The sequence below is a fragment of the Mustela erminea genome, chromosome 17 (assembly GCF_009829155.1).
Source record: "Mustela erminea isolate mMusErm1 chromosome 17, mMusErm1.Pri, whole genome shotgun sequence".
In the NCBI taxonomy this organism is placed as follows: Eukaryota; Metazoa; Chordata; class Mammalia; order Carnivora; family Mustelidae; genus Mustela; species Mustela erminea.
In genome coordinates this window covers 36773411-36799440 of record NC_045630.1, presented here as the reverse complement: position 1 = coordinate 36799440, position 26030 = coordinate 36773411, and the positions used below count along the sequence as shown (strand labels likewise).

At 43.6% G+C, this 26030-nt stretch overlaps 1 protein-coding gene across 1 annotated transcript in view; it reads left to right on the top strand.

Annotated features, from left to right (window-relative positions):
* The window catches only part of KCNH1 (potassium voltage-gated channel subfamily H member 1), a 368462-nt gene that overhangs the window by 42778 nt on the left and 299654 nt on the right, over nucleotides 1–26030 (top strand). Inside the window, exon 7 of the mRNA XM_032317554.1 lies at nucleotides 25251–25724. Coding sequence (XP_032173445.1) covers nucleotides 25251–25724 — 474 coding nt within the window. The remainder of the gene's footprint in view (nucleotides 1–25250; nucleotides 25725–26030) is intronic.

The window sequence follows — 26030 nt, the reverse complement described above, 5'->3', positions numbered from 1 at the left end:
GATTTTCTATTTCTGATTTTATTGATTTCTGCTTTAATTTTTATTATTACTTTTCTCCTACTTACTTTGGATTTAATTTGCTCTTCTTTCTTTTTTAGTTTCCTAAGGTGGAAACTTAGATTATTGATTTTTGCTCTTTCTTCTTTTCTCGTATATGCATTCAGTGCTATAAATCTTCCTCTAAGCACTGCTCTCACTGCCTCCCACAAATGGGCACAAGTTCTTTGTTCATTTTCATTTGGTTTAAAATATTTTAACATTTCTCTTGAGAGTTCTTCTTTGATCCCATGTGTTATTTAGAAATGTGTTGCTTCATTTCTGAGCATTTTGGGATTGGATAGCTATCTTTCTGTTACTGATTTCTAGTTTTAATTCCACTGTAATCTGAGAGCAGACAGATGCTTTCTTCCTTTTAAGTTTCTGAAGGTGTGTTTCATGGCCCAGAATGTGGTCTCTCTTGCTGAATGTTGCAGGGGAGTTTGGGAAGAACATGAATTCTGCTGTGGTTGCATGAAGTAGTTTATAGATTGCCAGTCACATCTGGTTGATTGATCGTGGTGTAGAGTTCAACTATGACCTCAGTGATTTTCTGCCTCCTGGTTCTGTCCATTTCTTGTAGAGGATTCTTGAAGTCACCAACTGGATAGTGGATTCATCCATTTTTCCTTGTAGTTCTCCCAGTTCTTGGCCCACATACTTCGATGCTCTCTTGTTAGGCACATACAGATTAAGGGTTATTGTTGTCTTCTTGAAAAATCGACCCCTTTATCATCATGTGATACCCTTCTTTATGCCTGATAACTTTTCTTGCCCTGAAGTCTGGTCTGCCAGAAATCAATGTAGTTACTTCTGCTTTCTTTTGAGTGTTAGCTTGGTATATCTTTCTTCACCCTTTTATTTAATCTATCTGTGCCTTTATATTTAAAATGGGTTTCTTGTAGACAATTGGATCTTATTTTCTGAGCCATTTTGACAATCTTTGTCTTAAATGGCATACATAGACTATTGACGTTTAAAGTGATTATTGATACAGTTAGATTAATATCTGCCATATCTGTAACTGTTTTCTATATTTTGCCCTTGGTCTTTGTTCCTATATTGTTGTCCAATTTTTCTGCTTTTTTTGTGGTTTTAATTGAGTGGTTTTTTTTTTTTTAAGATTTTATTTATCTATTTGACAGACAGAGATCACAAGTAGGCAGAGAGGAAGGCGGGGTTGGGGGGAAGCAGGCTCCCTGCTCAGCAGAGAGCCTGATGTGGGGCTCGATCCCAGGATCCTGGGATCATGACCTGAGCTGAAGGCAGAGGCTTTAACCCACTGAGCCACCCAGGTGCCCCTTAATTGAGTGTTTTATATGATTCTATTTTCTCTCCTTTCTTGGCATATTATACTTTTTCTTTTACTTTTTTAGTGGTTGCCCTAAAGTTTGCAATATATATTTTCAACTAATCTGAGTCTATTTCAAAATAATACTGTACTGCTTCATGGGTAGTGCACGTACTTTATATAGTAACAAAATAATCCTAATTCTTGATTCCTGCCTTCTCTTCTTTGTATCATTGCTGTCATTATCCATAAGTGTAGGTAAGCATATATATATATATATATATACACACACACACACACATATCCATAGATGTATATGTATATACACAATATTAATAAATGTGTATTCATATAGAATTAAACACATTGTTGCTATTTTATTTTGAACAAGGTGTTACCTGTTACATCATTTAAGAAAATGAAAAGTATCATTGATTCTTCTCCTACCCACTTAAGCCCCCATGTTGCATCACCACTTCCTCATATCAGGGTGGGAGGGAGACAAACCATAAGTGACTCTTAATCTCACAAAACAAACTGAGGGTTGCTGGGGGGAGGGGGTTTGGGAGAAGGGGGTGGGATTATGGACATTGGGGAGGGTATGTGCTTTGGTGAGTGCTGTGAAGTGTGTAAACCTGGTGATTCACAGACCTGTACCCCTGGGGATAAAAATATATGTTTATAAAAAATAAAAAATTAAAAAAAAAAGAAAATGAAAAGTAAAAGTTTTTATTTATCTTCACTTTTTCCTTTTCTGATGCTCTTTCTTTGTGTAGATCTGAGTTTCTGACATGTATTATCTTCCTTTTCTCTGAATAACGTCTTTTAACATTTCTTGCAAGGCAGTTCTACAGGCAACAAATTCCCTTAATTTTTTTGAGGCAAAGTCATTATTTCTCCTTCACTTTTTTTTTTAATGATTTTCTTTATTTGAGAGAGAGAGAGAGAGCAAGAGCGAAAGCACAAATGGGGGAGGGGCTGGGGCAGAGGGAGAAGCAGGCTCCCCACTGAACAGGGAGCCCCAAGTGGGACTTGATCTCAGGACCCTGAGATCATGACCTGAACCAAAGGCAGATGCTTAACTGACTGAGCCACCCAGGCGCCTGTCCACTTTTGAAAGACAATTTCACAGGGTACAAGATTCTTGGCTGGTGTTTACTTTTTCTTCTTTCAACTCTTTAAATATTTCAGTCAGCTCTCTTTTGTTTATGTTTCTGAGAAGTTAGATGTAATTCTTATCTTGGCTCCTAATAAGTTAAGTGTTTTTTTTCCCCCTCAGGCTTCTTTCAGGATTTTTTCTTGACCTTTGATTTCCTGCCATTTGGATATGATATGCCTAGATGTGGTTTTTTTTGTTTGTTTGTTTGTTTTGCGGCCCTGTATCCTGCTTGGTGTTCTGTGAGATTCCTGCACCTGGGATTTGGTGTCTAACACAAATTGGGTGTAAATTCCTAGTCATTACTGCTTCAGATATTTTTTTTCTGTTTCTCTCTTTCTTCCCCTTCTGGTGTTCTCATTACACACATTACACCTTTGACAGTTGTCCCACAGTTCCTGGATATTCTGTTTTATTTACTTATTCTGTTGGTCCTTTTGTTACAGGATCTCTCTTCCTTTAGCACCTGTAGTTCTTGGTCACACTACTTGGAAAAATGAAGAGGTAGACCAGACAAAGAGTGGTTGGTGGGCAGCAAGGCAACGTTTATTAAGCACGAGTACAAAGCTCTCAATGAAGGAGGGGACCCAAGAGGCTTGCTGTTGGAGTTTCTAAGTTTAGGGATTTTTATGAGCTCTTCTGCAGAACCATCTTAAGCAACCAGGGTGTGCTGAGTTGTGCCAGTCAGGGCTTTGATCATGTATCTGTCTACCTATTAGGTTCATGTCTAAGTGCTGTTGGTCATTTTGGGCTGAGAACTAGGAGCTTTTGTCTTAGCTGCCCCTTGCTCATGATAGTGACAAATGCTCTGTGGCTACTTGTTTTATTTTAGGACATTTTGCAGAAGTCATTTCTGCAAAGTCTGCAAAACTGAATGTTGGTGGGGCCCTGTCTAAGCTGCGAACAGAATGTTAGTGCCGTTGAAGTTAGCTGTCCTGACTCCATATTTTCTTGTTGGGGACCCTGGCCCTGACTCCCCACTGTCCAAGTAACTCCTACACTTTTTATCTTTGCTTTTTGGTTTTGGAGGTTTCTATTAACATATCCTCAAGCTCAGAGATTCTTTCCTCAGCTGTGCTCAGTCTGCTGATGAGCTCATCAAAGGCAGTCTTCATCTCTGTTTTAGTGTTTTTGATCTCTAGTATTTCCTTTTGGTTCTTTCTTAGAATTTCCATCGCTTTGCTTAAATAACCCATCTGTTCTTGCATGTTACATTTTTCATCGAGCCCTTCACATATTAATCATAGTTTTTAATTCACGGTCTGATAATTCCATTGCCCCTGCCATGTCTGGGCCTTGTTCTGATACTAGCCGTGTGACTTCAGACTGTTTTTTGGCTCTTAGTATGACTTGCAATGTTTTGAAAGCTGAACTTGGATGTGCTAGGCAAAGGCTCATGGGTAAGTAGGCCCTTAGTGGTATGGGGGTGATGGGTCAGGGAGAGGCAACATTGTATAATTCTATGTTTAGGTGTTTTAGGGACTTTATGTCCCTGGGATGTGAATTTCATGAATGCCTCTGAGTATTTCCCCTACTTCAGCCAAATGAAATATATAGGAGGGCCCAGAACTGGGTATTTCCCTCCCTTCCCCCAGGGCAGGGAGGCTCCATGAAACCCAACACTTTAGGCTCTGGTTATACACTTTGTCCTAAGGGCAGGCCTTTCTGAAAGAGAATAGAATGCTCTGGTGTATTTCAATATAGTTACATTTGTTCTCCTGTTCTAAAATCAGGAGGGGATTTTTTCTCTGATTTTCAGGGTGAGGAGAGCTCTTGGAGATAAACCTCACAAAACCAGCTGGCTCTCCCTGGACTTTGTAACTGTCAGACTTGGCCACACTGAGCTTCCAGAGATTTGCCAGTTTTGGGAATAGGTTTTCCTATCTGGTGCTAGTTTTTGTGGAAGCTTCTTTTCATGGGTTTCTTCTCTGGAAGGTTGTCACTTTTATTCACCTGCCTCCTACTGTAGTTTTTGGTGTAATGATTTACCTGCAATTTCACTTCTCTGACAGATCTAAGAATTGTCAGTTTTGGGGGTTTGTTCAGATTTTCACTTGTTAGGATCGAGTGACAAGTTCCAAGCCTAACATCCTGGACTGGAAACTGGAAGATGGCTAGTAAGTTTGAAACAGAGAGAGCTTTGTTCCCTGGCCATAGCTTACAGCCAGTTTCTTGCTCAGTTTTCTCACTGGTTGGTGCCATTAGCCAAATGGAGATTGAGTAAGAGTATGGATATGCCTGGCCTCTCCCCCTTGTAGGAAAAATTTGACACAAAGCTCAAGTGCACTGGAAATAGCAGTTTTGTTTTTTAAATGGATTGCACTTGGTATTTTCAAGGAGAACTTATTTCCCTGTTTGACTGTTTTCCCCTAAGCTCTGGCAATGTGGCTTTGTCCCTCACTTTACTCCTTATGTCTCCCTCCTGGACTGATTGTAGGAAAGAAGGAGGCACTTACTATGTGCTAGGCTCTGTGCTTCTTATCTTCAATACTCCGGGCAGCTCAGAGCAGTTTTACAGAGGGGGAAACGGGGTCATAGGGAAGGTCACTAACTTGTTCATGGTCACCCAGCAGGACATGGTGGAGTTTGGATTGAGAACCAGGTTTATGTGACTTTAAACCCAACCCATTTCCCATTAGGTTGGTTTCTTCTCTGCATTCTTTTCTTCCCAGTCCTGAGCTGTTATTCAGCCCAATGTTATACCAGACCTTCTGGCTTTAGATGTAGTAGGGGTCCATGATCTCCCTCATCTCAGGATGGAGAACCAAGCCCACCTTGTCTGCGGTTCTTGGGCACCTATTCCCTTGCTCTCCGTTTGGTGTGAGCATTTGTTCTTTTACAGACCAGTTTACTTTCAGATTCTGAAAGTATCTTAGTCAATATGTACGTCTGGCTGGAGGACCTTTGTCAAGTGTTGAGTTTTGTGGGATGCAGACGCTGGGTAACATTGATGAAAGAAAAGGGGGAGGAGGCAGCCCTGGGCTGGGGGAGCACCAGACCACAGTGCAAATCGGAGGGAGGCTCTGCAGCAGAGAGGAGTCCCACACGGGGACTAGAGGAGTCCCACACGGGGTGGAAGGGTCATGCCTCTCAGCCACTCTCCTGCTCAGCCATTGGTAGTGCCTCAGCAGAAAGTTGGGGTTTCCATCTTTTAGGAATCTGATAGGAGGCTATCTGCTACCTGGACCTGCTGCTGGGTAGAGAATCCTCTCTTGAAGTGGGTTTTGAAGGGGCACATTTCTGAATTTATTACCGTGCTTTCTGCCTTTATAGGGCGGAAGGTCACGGTCAGTGTCTGAGAGAGCATTGCTCCTGCTCTGCAGGATTTCACCTTGGTTTTCACGTAGGGGTGACCCTGCTGGTGTTTGGTGTGTCTGGGAGCACTCTGCTGCCGTGCCGGCCGCCCTTCTCCCCCTGGAATGGCTGTAGGGAAGACCGGGAGGGGAAACCACATTTCCCTGTCCCATCCTCTTTCAGTCCTTCCCTATGAGGGAGCCAGGTCAGGATGTAGTCTGAGATCTGCCATCGTGGTGGCTGGAGCCCGGGAACATCATGCAGCCAGGTCCCTAGGAGGCGCGAGGTCCAGCGCACGAGGCTCTCCGTCTCTTTGTACGGACATCTGGCCAGTGCCGTGCGTTTCAGCGTTCTGCTGCTGTTCTTCATGCAGGGGATTGGAGTGCCGGCCTGAAACAGCGCTCAGCTGCAACCCACTGAGCAGCGTGTCCAGTGGTGTGGTTACATGTAGGGCATTTCATCTCTGAGAGCTTTAATTTCTTTCTCTTCCTTGTCTTCAAGTGGAGGCAGTGAGCGCAGATGAGAGTAATAGGTGCCCATAGATTTGTTTGGGGCAGGGAAGTTTCCGAATTCAAGCACTATGACATATACTAAATGCTCAACAAGATTAGCTTAATATTAAGTTTCAGTGTTTGGTTCATTAAGTGCTTTTGAAAAAAGTTCTCAAAAGGGGAATCCTGCCATTTGGGACAAAATGGGTGGATATTAAAGGCAGTGCTAGTGAAATAAGTCAGACAGAGAAAGGCAAATACTCTGTGATCTTACTTATTATATGTGGAATCTCAAAGCAAATAGGCAAACAAAAACCTGATCTCAGAGAGACAGAGAACAGACACAGAGAACAGGTTAGTGGCTGCCGAGTTGTGGGTGGGAGAAAGGGGTGAAGGGGTTCAAAATGTACAAACTTCCATTTATGAGGTAAATAAATCCTTGGGATGTAACTTACAGAATGGTGGGTATAGTTAACAATACATTTTTGGATATTTGAAAGTTGCCAAGACTTTTCTTTAAAAAAAGAAAAAGAAAAAGAAAAAAATGCTTAACTGGATGTAGTGATCATTTCACAATATATACATATATCAAATCATGAGGTTGTATACCTGAGATTAGTATAATGTTATATGTTAGTTATATTTCAATAAGAAAAAAATGCCAATTTTTGGAAATAAAACAGTTTCTTCTTTATCAGATTTTATTTTATTATTATTTTTAAAAATTGTACTTACTTGAGAGAGAGAGAATGAGCAGTGGGGAGGGGCAAAGGAAGAGAGAAAAAGAGGGAGAGAGAAGCAGACTCCCTGCTGAGCAGGAAGCCTGATGTTGGGCTCGATCCCAGGACCTGGAGATCATGACCTGAGCTGAAGGCAGATGCTCAATGAACTGAGCCACCCAGGTGCCCCTTTTAGCAGATTTTAAAACAGAGGCATATGAAGTAAAAAGTGAAATGCCCACTGTTTCTTGGGTGTAACCATTTTTAAATAGTGTATGAATTTTATTATAATATGTTTGTATAAATTTATATTGATTTTTTTTTAAATAAATGAGGTCAAACTGTATTTCCAAGTCACATTTTTTTCTTTTTCACTTAATTGTATATTCGGGGTATTTCCCTAAGAGTACATATCCCCTTCATTCTTTTTAGTAGTTGCTTTATATTCCCCTGCATGACTATATCCAAATCTATTTAGCTATCCCCCGTTGATGGATATGTAATTGTTAATTGTTGGCTATTATAGTTAATGCTTCAGTAAACCTCCTTGTGTGTGTGTGTGTGTGTGTGTGTAATTTTTTTAAGATTTTATTTATTTGACAGACAGAGATCACAAGTAGGCAGAGAGGTAAGCAGAGAGGGGGGAATCAGGCTCCCCACCAAGCAGAGAGCCTGATGTGGGGCTGGATCCCAGGCCCCTGGGATCATGACCTGAGCTGAAGGCAGAGGCTTTAACCCACTGAGCCACCCAGGTGCCCCTGTATATATATATGTATGTATATATATATATATATGCACCTGGGTGGCATATATATATGGTGGCATATGTATATATATATATGCATATATATGCATATATATGTATTTTTTGCCCTTGTGTATATATATTTTAAAGGTTTTATTTATTTGATAGAGAGAGAGAGAGAGAGAGCACCTCAGCAGAGAGAGGGGTACAGGACTCTTCACTGAGCAGGGAGCCCAGTGTGGGGCTCTATCCGAGGATCCTGAGATGACCTGAGCTGAAGGGAGACACTTAATGGACTGAGCCATCTAGGCGCCCCTCCTTGTCTGTATATTTTTGGTTTAATTTAGAAATCTCTAAAATATTCAGAGTAGCAGAGAGTAATTAATCAGCAAGCATTCCTTTATTTATACTATCTAGATATGGATTTCTCACGTCAAATAATTTTATAACAATTAAAATATTAAGGTTGAGGTGCTCTTTGAACTTATTTCTAGAGCTAAATCACTACCTTGAAGTTGTGTGTCTCCTTATTATTGATGTTTTAATATTCATATTACTTACCTACTTATCCAGAAAGCACATATAGTGTAATTGTGTGTTTTTTAAAAACACAGTTGCACAAATGATATCATTCTGTGATATTTTACAACTTGGATTTCATACCCAATATTGATTTTCGAAAGCTTTTTATTTTGAAAGAATTACAGAATTACCAGAAGTTGCAAAACTAGTACAGAGTGTCTGGTACCCTTCACCCACTTCCCACAGTGGTACCATTTGTATAACTCCTACAGGAGCAAAACTAGGAAAGTGACATATGTAGAATAGTGTTAATTAAATTAAAGATTGTAGTTGGGCTTTCCCAGTTTTTACACACATTCATTTAAGTGTGTGTGTGTGTGTGTGTGTGTGCGCGCGTGTGTGTGTGCATGCATGTAAGTGTACTTTTAGTCTTGTAAGAAGCTGCCAAACTATTTGCCTGTTGCAGTTGGTTCTATCACTGTATCTTCCTACCAGTAACATAGGAAACATCCAGTTTCTCTGCATCCTTGCCAGCCTTGGATATTGCCCCTTTTTCTTATTTTTACTAATGAGGATGTCATGATACCTCATCGTGGTCTTAGTTTGCATTTTAGTAAAGGGCTCAAGATGCTGAACATCTTTTCAGGGGTTTGTTTCCAACTATGGATTTCATTTGGTGAAAAGCTTATTCATGTCTCTTGCCCATTTTAAAATTCAGTCCTGCTAACATTTCTTTCTTGTTCATTGCTTTAAACATGTAGGCATGCTTTTAAATCTTCTCTCTTAGTGGCTCATTTCCTCTCATGAGGAGCTTCTCTACAAGAGAGGTTTTTGGTGGGAGGCCACTGGGTTCTCAATGGTGGAGGCATCTGGATGTGGTGGCTGAGATTGTCTGTGCCATATATCATAAACTTTCTCCTGGGTCAGACCAGCTTTTCTGTAAAAGTTTTAGCCCTGGGGTTCCCAACCATGTGAGCAGTGGGAATTCCAACTCCACACTTGTGTACAGCACATGTTTCCCACAGATAACCATTTTGCCACCCCAAGTACCAGACAGGTGTCCAGTTTGCTTCTAATGTCTCTGGTATATGTGGTAGGTGTCTTCTGTTCTGTGTTTCTCCGCCAGGGCTGCCCTTTGTCACCCCAGTCAGAGCACATGTGTTCCCCTCCTGTACTCTACAATGTATTCCCTGTTCTGATAACCCCTGCTTCTGAGAAATGCCGGGACTGTTTGGTTTCCACTCCTACGGACTGGTTTGGTTTTGTGTTCCTGCTTTGTTTCTAGTACCCGAGATTTTGAACTTCTCTATTTCTTTTTCAATGTTGAATTTTTATTTTTAATTATTTTTTAAAGATTTTATTTATTTATTGAGAGGGAAGGAGCAAGGGAGCATGCTTGAACAGAGGAAGGGGCAGGGGGAGATGGAGAGAGAGAATCCCAAGCAGATTCCCTGCTGGGAGTGGAGTCCAACTCAAGACCTGGTCTCATGACCCTGAGATCATGGCCTGAGCCAAAATCAGGAGTTGGACACTTAACTGACTGAGCCACCCAGGTATCCCTTAAATGTTTAATGTTTAAGTGGCATCTCAACATGTTTGGTGTAACTGGAAGTTTGCCATATTAGAGCTTAGTTCACTGTATTGACTGTTGGTTCGCTATACACTTGGGTTCTCGTGAATATAATAGGTTCCTGGAAGTGGAGTGAAGGAGACAGAGGGTACAAACATTTAACAGTTGGTAGAAAGTGCCAGAGTTTACAGGACAAGGTAATTCCAGTTCGCACTGCCTGTGCAATCTCATGTGCCAATTTCTTCTCTCACCATCACTGAGAATTGGTGCTAGCAATCATTTTACTCAATCTAAAGTTTTAATATTTTTTAAAAGATTTTTTTAGTTATTTATTTGACAGAGAGAGAGACACAGCGAGAGAGGGAACACAAGCAGAGGGAGTGGGAGAGGGAGAAGCAGAGTTCCTGCCAAGCAGAGAGCCTGATGTGGGGCTTGATCCCAGAACCCTGGGATCATGACCTGAGCTGAAGGCAGACGCTTAACAACTGAGCCAACCAGGTACCCCTAAAATTTTAACATTTTTTAAAAAGATTTTATTTATTTATTTGACAGAGAGAGAAATCACAAGTAGGCAGAGAGGCAGGCAGACATAGAGGTGGAAGCAGGCTCCCTGCTGAGCAGAGACCCCCCCCAACCCCCGATGCGGGGCTCCATCCAAGGACCCTGAGATCAGGACCTGAGCCGAAGGCAGAGGCTTTAACCCACTGAGCCACATAGGTGCCCTGAATTTTAACATTTTTTAAAAAAGATTTTATTTATTTATTTGTCAGAGAGAAAACGAGCATTCACAGAAGCAGGGGGAGGGGCAGAGGGAGAGGGAGAAGCAGACTCCCTGCTGAGCAGGGAGCCCAATGCAGGGACCTATCCCAGGACCCTCAGATCATGACCTGAGCTGAAGGCAGACTCTTCACTGACTGAGCAACCCAGGGATCCTGAAAGTTTTAACATCTTCATTATTTTTTAAAATTTTTTATTTATTTGACACAGAGAGAGAGATCACAAGTAGGCAGAGAGGCAGACAGAGAGAGAGAGAGAGGGAAACAGCCTCCCTGCTGAGCAGAGAGCCCGATGTGGGTCTTGATCCCAGGACTCTGAGATAATGACCTGAGCTGAAAGCAGAGGCTTAACCCACTGAGCTACCCAGGAGCCCCAACATTTTCATTAATTTTTAAAGGAAGAGCTCTTGTGTTTTGTGCACTGCACAGGGATTTGATGGGGAAAGTATAAAGGATGCCTTCCTTACGTGTGTGAGCATGTTGCCCTAGCTGTCCCAATAGGATGTGCAGGAGGCGTGGGAGGTGGTGCTGAGCCAGCCCCTGCCCAGGACGAAGTTGCAGAGAACTCAAGTCAGCTCACCGCACATAAGCACAGCTGTGCTTGCTGTCCGCATTTGCAGGGATGTGCTGAGGGCTGCCTGCTGCCGAGGAAGGGCAGAGGCGGGTCCTGGCTCCGGGGTGAGTCTGTTTTCCAGTCTCATGGGCCAGAGTCTCCCGTGGAGGCTGCCAGCATGTATGGGAACAAAGGTGTTTTCCTTTCTCCTAGAAACAGACTCTGTGTACCTTGAATCCGAGATTTCCTGCTTCATTTTTTTGTTTTGTTTTGCTTTGGGTGTTGACTTCATTTGATTCCTTTAGACTCAAGGAAAAGTGACAACACTCCAGGGGTCCCTTCCTGCTAGATAATTCTTTCCTGCTTCACAGAGGAATCTGATTTGAACAACTTTTGCCACAAGCATCTGGGTTTTGGGCTAATTTGCCTCTCGTAAAGAGTCTTTTTAAACACTCAGAACTGTTTGAATGTGGGATAGGCGTGCCTGTAGGTAGTGAGTTTGTCATTAGCACGGGTGTTTGGAGGACCACTCGACGATCTGCTGAACATGCGCTTGGGAAGGGCAGCTGGACTCATGGCCTTGCCCTTGCCTTCCAGCCCCGAAGGCCAGCCTGTGCCTGGTTGCTCCGTGTGCACTCATTGTCCGTGGGGCTCCTACTGGCCAGTCCTCTCTTGTCTGAGGACTGGGATCTTGTGACGGGGGGGAGGATTCTTGGCTATTCTCCTAGGAGGATCATTTTGCGTATGTGTTTATTATATTTTAATAATTTGTTTACTCAAAACACACATGGGAAAATTCAAATGTTTGGTGATACCAGAGATCAACCCTATATTTGATTTTGGTAAAAAGTTATAAATAATCGGGTGAAATGAGGGTTGAAGATTTTCTACAGCCCTTTTCTTTTTTTTTTCCTCTTAAGACACAGGATGATATAGTGGAAAGAGAAGGGGATTTGGAGTCAGACTGACCTGAATTCTCATCCCAGACTCCACTGCATTCCAGCTGTGTGACTTTCTGAAAGTTACTAAGCCTCACTCATCTTTCCTTATCCTCATGAAATAGGATATGACCTACCCCAAAGGATGGTAGTGAGGATTTGCGATGCTTTATGAGTATGATCTTATTTCTCCCTTCTTAAAAATCCTTTAATGTAATCTTGTTTTTTCTTTGGATGAACTTAAAATTTATGTCATGACTTACAAGACTTAGCTCGTCTCCCCAGCTTTATCTGGCGGCTCCCAACTCACTCTGAGCATCAAACTCTTTCTTGCCCCTGGGCCTTGGAACATGCCCTTCCTCTGCCTGCAAGTTCTTGATCCTTCTCTCAGCTGAGCTACTTCCTACCCATTCCTCAAATCTCTGTGTAGACATCACTCCTTCCCAACTGTCCCTGCCCCAGCCAGGCCAGTTCAGCCTCCTCAGACACTTTCCTCACCATATGCAATTTCCATGTTGAGCACTCGTGCCCCTGGGAATTGCCTCCTCTGGTAGATGGAAGGTCTGTGAAGTCTCTTAATTATTCCACATCCCTGCCATTGAACACGATGCTGACACGTAGTCAGTGCTCGGTAAAATGTTCATTAAATGAATGTAGGAGGAAGGAAGCAAGAACCTCACTCAGTGCTTGACACTTAGTAGGTCCTCACTAAGTGTTGATTCCCTTTCACATTAACCCCTTCCTCCTGTCATGACATCTCTCTGCCTTGGTGATGGCTTGTGGGGTACTACTTGTTGCTGCTTTGGTAATGATGGCAATGCTTTTGTAACTCCGTCTGATCACTTCTTCTCAACACTTTGATTTAAAAAAATATAGTTGAAGATTTCAAAGTAAGAAGTTAAAAGAATTTCTCAGGAAATTAAGAAGAAACTGAGATCACAACCCTATTACATTTCAATATGGGCTTATGAAGGTGTCATGTGGGTTGGTACTCAAGTGTGACATGAAGTATACAGGTTCATACTTTTAATTGCTCCTCACTGCCTTTCTCTCTTCCATTAAAGAACAAGTGCATCATGGGGGCGCCTCGGTGGCTCAGTGGGTTAAGCCTGTGCCTTCGGTTCAGGTCATGGTCTCAAGGTCCTGGGGTCAAGCCCCACATCTGGCTCTCTGCTCAGCAAGGAGTCTGCTTCCCCCCCTCGCTCTCTGCCTGCCTCTCTGCCTACTTGTGATCTCTCTCTCTCTCTGTGTCAAATAAATAAATAAAATCTTAAAAAAAAAAGAACAAGTGCACCATGGAGAAAGTTCTAAAAATAGCGCCTTCCTGGTTTACGGGGAAGGGTGTTCATGACAAGAATTAAGCAATGGTTTAGCTCGGGTTGTCTGAAACCCCAAATCAGGCTTTATTTAGTGGCTGGAGCTTCATTCTCAACCTTGTTAATATCCTCCTCTCCCTTTTCCTTTGAATGGGCTTTTTCTGGCTGAGACTGAGTTTGTTCTTACTCTGTAGTCATAAAAACCAAAGTAGGTTTTTCAACAGAAACAGGAGATATACTAAGTAAGAGGTAGGGGTCGTCTGGAGTAAGGCGTTCAGAGAAGCAAGGTTTCTTTTTGCCCATAGGTGGAGGATGTCTGAGGCAGTCGTGGTGGATGATGGGATGGTGGTGTTTGCAGGGTGCTCCCGGCTATGTCCTGAGATGATCAGTGAGGCCAGTTTGGTGGGTGAAGTCTTGAGTCCCTTGGGGCAGCTCTCAAAGTGGAAGTCCCCTGTGTTTGACTCTGGGTCCTTGCGCTGATATCATTCTGGGAGATGACATCTGGTACTCCCCATTAGATGGCACCCTTGAGACTGCTGCCTCCTCTGACCCTTGTTAAGAGCCATCCTGGTCATGATAGATTGGCCTGGTCTCCAGCTTCCTAGGAAGGCTATAGAGTCTGCCCATGGTCTCGTCCGTTGCTACTCCTGTGTTGAAGCCCACATCCTGCCTCTTCTGGAGTTCTGTGGTCCTTCTTGCCGGCTTTCCTGAGCTTCTGGGCCTGCCTCTTCTGGTCCTTCCGCCACACAGATGCCTGAGTACCTTTGTACACAGGGATTGATTATGAACCTCCCTTTCTTAAAATGCTTACCTCTACTTAAGGGGCACATCAGGTCTTTCCCTCCCCTTCCTTTATATATAGGGTCATTTTCCAATTTTGTCTTCTATAGACGCCCCCTCCCCAATCCCAAGACACAAAACAACAACGAAAAGCAAACCACTCCTAGACCCGAGTTATAATAGCCTCCTCCCACACCGAGCTCTTACCTTCCTCCTTCGCACGTCCAAGTCTTGGGTGCACTCTGTGCTGAAAACACTCTGTCTGAGCTTTGTCTGTGGCCTGTCCTTCAAGGGAAGTCTTTTTTTTTTTTAAGATTAAAAAAAATTATTTATCAGAGAGAGAGAACACAAGAAGGCAGAGAGGCAGGGAGAAGCAGGCTCTCTGCTGAGGAAGGAGCCTGGTGTGAGACTCGATCCCAGCACCCTGGGATCATGACCTAAGCCAAAGGCAGCTGCTTAACCAACTGAGCCACCCAGGCGCCCCTCAAGGGAAGTCTTGACAATCACCTCATATCTAAGCCTTTCCTGACTCCCTAAGTTTGTTCATTGTCTCTTTTTCTCTGCTCCTGCAGTACTTTTATCCGTGCATCTCTTCCCACTTTTCTATTATGTGTTAGTAGTTTGCTTACTCATGTCTCTTCCGTTATAAACTATGGGATCCTTGCAACCTCGTGGGTCCTTTTCAGTGTCTGAGTGTCCATGTTTGCTTTTATAAGTGTCCATAGAATTAATGGGGTCTGTGAGGCCATTTTATTTTGTCCTTTTTTTTTACCCCCCCCCCAAATAAATGTACTTTCTCAGTTTTCCTTTCTTCCCAGGCCATTCAGTTCTGTCATTGTTCCTTCACAGGAACTATCTGGTGTAAGTGCTGTTAGTTTCATTTTCCAGTTGAGGAAGCTGGGGCACAGGGACCTGGCATTGCCTGAGGTTGATCAGCTGTGGAACCAAGATTGACTCCATCAGGCGGAGCTTCTGCCAGGTTCTGCCTGCCACAGCTGTATCTCGATTGACTTCCTGTGTTTGCAGTTGCCCTCCCTAATGATTTCCCTGGCCACCCGTTTGCTTTCTGACGTGTCCTCCCTCCCTGTCTTGTACATGTTTTTACATTTGCACACACACTTCTGGTTCACATTTTGAATGTGTTTTCTGTTGTCTGATGTACGGTTAGTTCATCCCTTCCAAATCTGCTTTGGAGAGCAGTGCCTGCCATTGTGTAAGTTGGTCCAGGATATTACTATGGCTCAGTATAATGTCTTAGTTCAGACTTGTGCTGTCCAGTATGGTGACAGCTGGCTGCATGTGGCTCTTGAGCAATGGGGATGTGATTCATCTGAATGGAGGGGTGTAGTAAGCTATGTGACACATGCTGGATTTCAAACTAAGTATGAAAACAGGAATGTGAACTATCTCACTAATAACTTTCTGTATTGATTATATCTTGAAGTTATCCTATTAGGTACATTGAGTTAAAATATTAAAATTATTTTGACCTGTTTCCTTTTACTTCTTTTTATGTGGCTACTAGAAAATTTAAATTGCATGTTAGAGCACATTGTGGCTCCCATGCTCTTTGCATCCAGTTTCTGCTGTGGGCTCTTGAATCAGATTTGGGTTTGACTCTCAGGTCCACTCCATCAACTTTGTGGATTTGGGCACTTAGCATCCCCGAAATCATTTCCCTTACTTATAAAATAAAAACCAACATCTACCTTGGACGGTTGTTGTAAGGATTAAATTGTATTTTTCATGTAAAGTGCTCAACCCAGAACATGGGATGAGAACAGAGGGGTTACAAATACGGATCTTGGCGTTAAACTTGACGAGGTTAGCAATGTTGGCTGCACCACTTAAAACCTTTTCTGGCTTGGACAAGTTATTTGAATTGCCCACGCCTCAGTTTCTTCAGTGGAAAATAGGGATGATAATAGTATGCACCTCATACGATTAGGAGTATTAAATACATTCATCTATGTAAAGGGCTTACTAGCTCAGGGTAAGGCATATAGGTAACACTCAATAAATGATAACCAATACTGTAATATCTAGGGAAGCGTATCTGCTGGAAGCACATGCTATTTAGTGGTATATGTAGACTTTGGTTTTTGTTTTTATTTCTTTATGACTGTACATGTAATTACAATAAGGTCTTAAGATAAAACATTTTCTGTTGTCTTTATCATGGTTATGGTAGTGTTCTAAGAACATTCTTGATATTATATTTTTGTCAAGAATTATATTATTATTTAGGTCTTTTTATAGCCTCTCCTTTGATTTTCTTCATTCAGCTGGTCATTCATGTATTCAGGTGGTTTTTGTTAAGCATTTACTGTGTGCCAGGAGCTATGCTAAGGACTGAGTATGTGGGAGTGAGAAGACAACCTCCCTGCCCTCGTGGCACTTATAGTCCAGTGGGACAGCCATCTGCAAACAAGTAAATAGATAAGGTATTACTATGATTCCTGATAAATGCTAGAAAAGGAACAAATCTGGTGATGTGATAGAAATGAACAGAGGAAGGGTAGTAGTGGGTGGGGTCGTTTCAGATCAAGTGATGAGGGAAGGCCTCTGTGAGAAGATGGCACTCACACCAAGACTCAGAGCTTGGGAAGGACCCATCCATGCTGGGGAGGAACACTGTGAGCTGCTCCAAGGTGGGAAAAGCACTTCTGTGTTTTGCAGAAAGCCAGGGGGAGTGGAGTGGTTGGTGAGGTAAAGGGCTTAGGTGAGGTTGGAAAGATAGACAGGGACTCATATGTCATAGCACGAATGTGGATCTTGTTTGAAGTTCAGTGTCATGAACTGGAGGGTTTTGGTTGGAGAGGCAACATGACCTAATACAAGTTGCTGTATGGCAGATGACTTTGAGGAGGGCCAGCTTGGAAGTAGGGAGAGGTTGGGAGGCTGTCTCCATACTGCAGTCGGGGGGGATGGGACATTGAGTGGAATTGTAGAAGTAAGCTGGAGAATAGTGAATGGATCCTGAGTTATATGTTTTTGGTGGTAGAAGCAACAGAACTCCCCAATGGATTAGTTCTGAAGGGTTTCCTGAAGGGAGATCTGAGCTGTACCCCTCTGTGATACCCCAAGAGGAGGGAGTGGCAAGGCGAGTGTTTCAAGAAGGAAGATATGTAAAAACCTATAGAAAGCTGCCAAGAGAGTGAGATCAGGAGACCCCACTGGATTTGGCAACACTGAGATCTTGGTGACCTTGGGAAAGCGATTTCATTAGCTAGAGGAGGTTGTAGTCAGATTGGAGTATGTGCGGTGTGATGGCAGGGGAGGAAGGTGGAGACACTGTGTTTACGACTTTTTCCAAAAGTCTGGCTACACAGGGGAACAGCAGAAGGAGCCTAGCAAGAAAGGAGAGTTGAGTGATGTGCAACAATGCTGCTGGAGTGATCCTGTGTCTGAAGAGAGCTTGATGGCATGAAAAGAGAAGGAATCCTGGCAGGGGGTGGGTATAAAGCACTTGAGTTAGGGAAGAGGGGTGAGGTTCAGGAGTTGGGCACTTTTTCTGTTGAAACCAGAAGTAGGTAGGTGGGTAAGGGTAAAGGTCCATTTGTAGACATTGACCATTGGAAGATGCAGGAACCTTTCTCTGGTTCTCTTACTTTCCTTTCAGGGGAAACCACGAGCTAAGAGGGAGGTGTAATGGGGAGCAGCATTTAAGAACTTAGAGTGAGATGCTCTCATCTCTGAGCTACTTAAGCAGAAATCACTTGCGAGGGGACTGTCTCTTGACATAGAAGGGTTTCCGAGTATGGTAGTTTGGTTCTGCTTCTTTCTTAATCTAGCTAGGTGAGGCTTCAGGAGGAGGGTAGTGATTTCTGGGACACAGGCTCTGGCCACTGTGGCTGGTTTGGGACTTTAATTGGGAAGGCCTGGAGAAGGTCCACACTGGGAGTTGCTGCCTTTGACCGGATGTTGGCTTCATAAGACGGCAGGGTGTCTTGTTGCCATCATGCAGAGGTCTTAGGGAGAAGTAGTAGTTTTTCAAGAGTCACAGAGTAGAAGAAAAGCATTGAATTAGGAAACTGGGCTCAGGCTTAAGGTCTTGTTTGGTTATCTACAATAACGACGGTGAGCAAGCCATTTACGTTGTGAGCTTACATTCTCAATTTGTAAAATAAGAAAAATACTATTCTCCCTAGTCTCCTGAGGTTGTATGAGATGTGATGATGTATGGCACTGTGCCGTGAAAGGTATTTCAGGCTGTACAAATAGATTAGTGAAAACACTTGAAGGCTTGGGGTTGGCAGCCTGGCTTGTGCTCCCAGCTGTCTGCTTACTCAGGCCTGGTATGACTCAGGCTGAGTCACTTGGCCTCTCTGAGCCTCTGTTTTCCCATCTGTAGAACTCCCTCACAGGGTGATTATGGGGATTCAAAAATACAATAGAGGGCTTTGGAAGTAAAAGCGCTGGAGAAATGTGACAATCAGACTGATGTCCCTATTCTTCATCGGGGGTGGGGGAAGCCCTATCTCTATTTTTCTCCCAGAATCAGTCTTCAAGATGAGCATTCTTTGGCATTGTTCATAATGACCTGTAATGAGCGCTTCCTGTGCAGAGCCTGGCACCAGTTGTTGTAGGGGGAGAGACAGGGAGAGGGTAAACTAGTAACATTATACCTGGTGAAGTTGTATCTGCATTTGAGGGACTCCCGGTCTGACTGGGCATGTAGGACAGACACAAGCCCATCCTAGAAGTGCATTTTGGAAGGGCTGCCAGCTCTCTACCTTTGGAAACTTCTACTGTACAAGACTAATCAAATGGAAGGAACTAGAGGCACACGTCACACTGACAAGTGCAGAAAAGAGGTAGGGGAGGAAACTGGCTGCTGTGGCCCTGGGGACCACCATACCAGGTCATTGTGTCCCACATCTGGTGAAGCTGTTTCTCTGCAAAGCTTTTGAGGTGTCATCAGATATCTCATATAATGCAAGCTCCTTATGGCTGGAGACAAGGTTGGCATCCTATCTCTCTTGACTCTGTGCCCTAAGACTTCCCCCCCTTTGGAGGGCACTGGCCCCTTTTCCAGATAATGATATTCTGAATGACTCTGAGAAAGCTTTCTCTCCTGAGGATGACAGTCATGGAGCTCATCAGAGTGGTGTCTGGGTTTGAATCTGTTTCCACACATACTTCTGAGAAGGAGAATAAGTGAGTCTCCCAGGAATCTTTGGGATCAACACGCATAATTAGTCATTGTCACTGTACTCTGTACTCTGTGTATCTGTACACTGTACTCTGAAAAGACTATTGGAGTCGGATAGTTAAGTGGATGCGAAATAGTCTTTTGATCAAGGAATTTTCCTTCAGAGTATTGATTATCTGTACTGAAGAACTCCACAGATATTTCTGCCTTCCATTTTCTATAGATAATTGCTGAAGAATTAACGTGAGAATGAAATATATAGGATCTCAAGTCAGACTATAAACACTTGGCCTAAAAAGACTTTTAAAAATTTACTTATTAGAGGGGCGCCTGGGTGGCTCAGTGGGTTAAGCCGCTGCCTTCGGCTCAGGTCATGATCTCAGGGTCCTGGGATCGAGTCCCGCATCGGGCTCTCTGCTCAGCACGGAGCCTGCTTCCCTCTCTCTCTCTCTGCCTGCCTCTCAGTCTACTTGTGATTTCTCTCTGTCAAATAAATAAATAAAATCTTTAAAAAAAATTTATTTATTAGAGAGAGAGAGAATAAGCAGGAAGGAAGGACAGATGGAGAGGGAGAAGCAGACCCCCCACCCCCGTGCCCCATTGAGCAGGGAAGCCCAACATGGGGCTTAATCCCAGGACCCTGAGATCGTGACCTGAGCCAAAGGCAGTCGCTTAACCCACTGAACCACCCAGGCACCCACATTTGTAGCCTTTACCATAAAGATTTGGAAAGACAGTGTATCACATTTATCCTAATCAAACGTCCTAGCATCCAAGTCTACTCCCTGGATGCAGTTACCCTGTGGTTTCAGTCTAAAAAGCTGCATCCCAGAGATGGGAAGAGAGAAATGGAATACAAGTCTCCAGCAGCCCTCTCTGGCTAGCTGCACACCTCTGCCAATTCTCTTTGAACAGGTGATGTGGGAATAGCAATGGGGGGTGGGGACATGGGGCAGGGGGTGAGTGTTTTGGGGAAACACTTTTTTTTGGGAAATATGAAGTTTTGGGGAAATATGAAGACACCGTTGACTCAGGCTTCATTCAAGCAGAGCTTAATAGTGTCCTGGAAAGCATGAGAATCCACTTAAAAACAATTATGGATTGTAGTAAACTGTTACAGGAACAGTCATTTCTCTCTAAAAAGGTATTTTGTCCTAAGGCTTGCTACTGAGAATCTTGGAGCTCCAGGCAACTTTGGTGTGTGGTCAGCAGGTGGCTGCTTGCTTGCGGATTCTTTTGAGTTCTGGCTGAATCGTCTTCTCACCCTGACTGTATTTTGCAAGCATGCAGTAAACCCCTAAGCAACTCGCCTCCCTTTCCCCTGCCTTTCCCTTAGCTGACTGCCCATGACCACTTCCTTACAAGGCTCATCATTCATGTCTATTCATTGACTTTTATTTTATTTTTTAAAAGATTTTATTTATTCATTTGACACAGAGAGATAGAGAGAGAGGAGAGAGCACAAGAAGGGGGAATGGGAGGGAGAGAAGCAGGCTCTCCACTGAGCAGGGAGCCCGACTCAGGGCTCGATCCCAGGACTCTGGGATCATGACCCAAGCTGAAGGCAGATGCTCAACTGGCTGAGCCACCCAGACATGAACTATTTTAAAAATTAAACTTCTTATTTTGAGATGACTATAGATTCACATGGAAGAAATAATGCAGAGAGATCCCATGGATTGACTCAGTTTCCCTGGATGGTAGCTTCTTGCAAAACCGTAGTACAATATTCCAGCCAAGCTACTGACATTGGTACCGTTAGGGTACAGACTGTTCCATTATGTCATGTCACCTTTTTATAGCCACACCCAATTCCTTCCAGCCCTCACCCCTTCCTTAAGCCCTTGATAACCATTGATTTGTTTTCAGGTCTTACCATTTTGTCATCTCAAGGATGTTGTATGAACAGACTCACACATTATCTCTGGGGACTGTTGATTCAGTCTCTGCAGATTCATTGAGCTTGCCGCCTGTCTCACTAGTCCGTACACGTTTATTGGTGTGGATGTATCGCAGTATGTTTAACCATCTGCCTGTTGATGTACATCTGGGTTATTTCCAGTTTTTGGCCTTTGTAAATAAAGCTCTGTCAACGTTTATGTACAGGTTTTTATGTGAATCTAGGTTTTCATTTTTCTGGGTTAAATGCCCGGGAGCGTAACTGGTGGGTCCATCGGTAGTTGAATATATGGTTGTCGAAGTGCAAAACTTTCCTGGAGTGGCTGTACCATTTTATATTTCTGCTAACAATATATGAGTGCTCTAGTTTATCTGCATTATCATGAGCACATGGTACTTTTAAGTTTTTAAATTTATTTTATTTTTAATTTTTTTATTATGTTCAGTTAGCCACTGTATAGTACTTGGTATTGTCACTTGCTATTGTCTTATAGCCATTCTGATAGGTGTGTGGTCATATCTCATTGTCCTTTTAATGTGTATTTCCCTAATGACCGATGATATTGCATTTCCCTAATGACCGATGATACTGTCTTTTCACAGGCTTATGGGACATCTGTATGTGCTCTTGGGTGAAATGTCCCTTCATGCCTTTTCCTCATTTTCGATTGGATTGTTTGTTTGTTTGTTCAGTTGTTGAGTTTGGAGATAATATATTGTGAATTATGTATTCTAGATACTATTTCTTTGTGGGATATGTGGTTTGCGAATATCTTCTCCAAGTCACAGTCTGTCCGTTCATTCTCCTAATAGAGCATTCTGCTCCTGATGGGTGGAAGTGTTCTATAAATGTCAGCTAAATCCTGTTGGTTGATGATGTTGTTGAGCACTGCTGTATCCCTAATTTTCCGTCTGGTCGTTTCAGCACAGGTTGGGAGAGGACAGTGTGGGTTTGTCTGCTTCTCCTTCAGTTTTGTCAGTTTTTGCTTTGCGTGTATTTAGAATTCCTTGGTGTATACACATCAGGGTTTCAAGATCTTGGTGAATGGACCCTTCCATCATGATGTAAGATGCCTTTCTGTCTCTGTTGTTCAGCCAGGGTAATTTCTACTGTTTGCTCTGTCTCCTCCATTCTGCTGCTGAACCTATCCACTGAAATGCTTAAATAGGTTATTGTATTTTTGGTTCTTCTTTGTATCTTCTCTTCCTTTGCTGAGACTTTCTACTTCTTGGCTATTTATGAGACTCTCTATTTTTTTTTCCCCATTTGTTTCAAGCATATCTGTAATTGCCTGTTCAAGCATTTTTAGGGCAGCTGTTTAAAAATTTTCATCAAATATTTCTGGCATCTCTGTCAGTTTGGATTGGTATCTATTAATTTTTTCATTCATTTGAGATTTTCCTGTTTCCTGGTATAATGAGTGATTTTTGTAGAAACGTGGGCATTTTGCATATTAAGTCATAAGACTCTGGATCCTCTTTAAACCTTTTGTTTTAGGTGCCTTTCTTTGACCTGAGTACGGCAAAGGAAGGGGTGGGCATCCCCTCATTCCTCCACAATAGGGTAGAAGTCCAGGTTTTTAACTCAGCCTCTACTGATACCTGAGGGGTGTCCCTTGTTATCTGTGGGTGAGCATGAGAGCTCCAGTGGCCTGGTGAGGTTACATGGATCCCTCCCTGCCTTGTGGGCAGACATGGCTTCATTACTGCAGGGTGGGCAAGGAAGTCCAGGCTCCCCACTGAGCCTATTCCAGCACTACTCCTGTAGGGGGGAGGAGAAAGAAAAGGAGGTTGGGTGCTTCACTGCAGCCCTGAGATGGTGGAAATCCAGCTTCCTAGTATCCTTTGGTGACATGGGTGGCAATGGGGGTCAAGGTTTTTACTGTGCTGCTTAGCTGTGGTTGCGTGAGTCTTACCTGCAAGTTTTTTATCTTTTGAGGCTTTCCCTTTCCCAGTCCCTTTGCTACAGAGTGGGTTTTTGTTGGGACTCTTTTGGTCTGTACCCGTGCATCATTCCAGGTCCCTGGCTTCTTCAGCTCTAAGTCTGGGAACGTCTGAGGCCCAGAGAACACCCACAGAGCTCCTCACTGTTATTCCTCGGCCGTGGGCTCTTCTTCCGCATTTCAGACTCTCGAGTTTGTGTTATATGTAATGTCCAAGGCATTTAGTTGTACTTAGAGGAGGAATAGGGAAAAGTGTGTCTACTTTGGTCTTTCTGGAAGTGGAAGTCCCATTCAGTTCACTTTTATTGGCTTTATAATTTTAAGCCAGTCCCTTTTCCTGCCTTGAGAACTCAGGGCCCAAGCTTCTTTAATCACACGTGTATAAATTTCTTTGCATGGGGAGAGAAATTAAAATCCCAAGCCTAGGAGAGCTCTGTGCATGGGTGGGAGGGACTGGAAGCAGTTCCCACATTCGAAGATGCACATTGGGAGCTCTGTGGATTTCTGGCTTGCTTTAACTCAGCTTTTAAGGCCTGGGGCCAACCCCAGAGGAAACGGCGATGTTTGATTGTTCACTAAGGGATCTTTATATCCTCCAGAGGGAAAAACAAGTTCCCCGGACACAAGAGGAAGTTTCACCCAGAGATTTATAAGAACCTGTAAGTGGCCGAGAGGAGCAGCTCAGTGTTGGGAGTGAGGGTCCCTTCCAGCTTGGCCTGGATTTTGAAAGTGTGGCTTTTTGCTTTTGACTCCTGAGGGTGAAACCCATCTGTGATACTTTCCTGGAGCCAAGCTTCTCTGGGCTTCATCCTTCATGAGTCGGCTTCCTTAAAACCCTATTCCTTTGGGAAATGTAACCTCAACATATAACAGTCTATGTTTCTAATCCAGCTAGACCTAGTTGGGGACCTGGTTCTGTCTTTTCCTTGACGTTCAGTCGTCCCCTTAAAAACCACCTTGTGGTGCCGACTCTGGGCCAGCCATTGTGCCAGGTTTGGGGGTAAAGTAGTGGGTAACTTTCATTTCTCCCTTTGCTTTACCTTCTAGCCATGCGCAAGTCATCAGCTGGTTTTACTTCAAAAATCTATCAAAAAATTGGACTACTTTTCCCTATCTCCTCATTTCCTTCCCAGGCTGTTAGAATAAGTTCCTTGATTCTGTGCTTCCGTCTAATTCTTTGCCTCAATTCATTATCTACACAGCACCCAGGGTAATCTTTTAAAAACATGTACCAGATTAACATTCTTTTGTTAACTCCCTCCAGTTACACTCAGACATACTAAGGATGAAGTCCAACCCCTCCTCAGGGCCCACTGGGTCCTGCATGTTCTAGTTTCCACGTCTCCTCTGATCTCCTCTGGTATCCCTTTCCTCCCATCCGGTGGGCTTCAGTCATGCCAGACTTTTCCCTCTGCCTGAGAACATTGAGCTTGTCTTACCCTTGGCTTATTACACTCGTAATGCTATCTGCCTTGGATAATTTTCCGTTCAAGTTTGAATGGCTGGTTTCTGGTTGTTATTCATTCAGTTTCAGTTCAAATGCTGTCCCATCCCTGCTCCTCCTGTCACATTTTATCCCATCACGGGGTCCTCACCCTTGCCTCTTCATTAGCACTTACCACAACTGGAAATTACCTGGATTTGTCTACTGGACTGAGCTCCGTGAGAGCAAGCATCACGCTCTTTCCTTCATTGCTGTCCATCCAATGTCTCCAGCAGTTCCTGGCACTGAACAGTAAATGTTTGTTGAATAAAGTTGCTTAATCCTCTGGGGCCTACGTTTTTCTCTTGTCACATGGAATAATAATTGGCTAACAGTACAAGGTTGTAGTTTGAATTAAGTGAGATAATACATGTAGGAGAAGTACTTAGTACAGTGCTTGGCTCACAATAAGCCAAATAAGAGTTTGTCATTGTTTCCTTACGATTATTTATATTATAATGTTCTTTTCCTTTCTCACATGCTCCTGGAGTGTCATGGGCATTTGTCAGTGGCAGATGCTGACTGGTTGGACACTTGCAGTAACATCCTAACTGGGTTCTCTCTTGACCGTGTTTTTCTACAGGTTCTGCAGCTGGGCTCAGACATCCTTCCCCAGTACAAGCAGGAGGCCCCAAAGACCCCCCCGCACATCATCCTACACTACTGTGTTTTTAAGACTACGTGGGATTGGATCATCTTGATTTTAACCTTCTACACAGCCATCCTGGTCCCTTACAATGTCTCCTTTAAAACCAGGCAGAACAACGTGGCCTGGCTGGTTGTGGATAGCATCGTGGATGTCATCTTTTTGGTGGACATTGTGCTGAATTTTCATACTACCTTTGTGGGACCAGCTGGGGAAGTGATCTCTGACCCCAAACTCATCCGCATGAACTACCTGAAGATGTGGTTTGTGATTGACCTTCTGTCCTGTTTGCCATATGATGTCATCAACGCTTTTGAGAACGTGGATGAGGTTAGTGCCTTTATGGGTGATCCAGGGAAGATTGGTTTTGCTGATCAGATTCCACCACCCCTGGAGGGGAGAGAGAGTCAGGTACATGCCTCAAATCTCAGACCTTGTTGTCATGTCTTGAAAGCTGAATAAATGTGGGTGGTCAACAGAAGAGTCATTACGTGGGTGGGAACTGGCATGGCTGATGTCTGAAACAGAGGGAGCATGCTTGGTGGATAGTGTCGCCTGCTGTTTTTGTCCTTTGGAGGATTGGAGGCCCTGCATGTCTGTGAATGGATGTGGAAGGGATCAGAGGCTTCCCTCCTATTTCATGTGGAGTGCAAGCCACTGGCTTGGGGTGGTGGGGCTGCAGAAGCAGGCATGCGTCGCCACTGCATTGGAGAAACT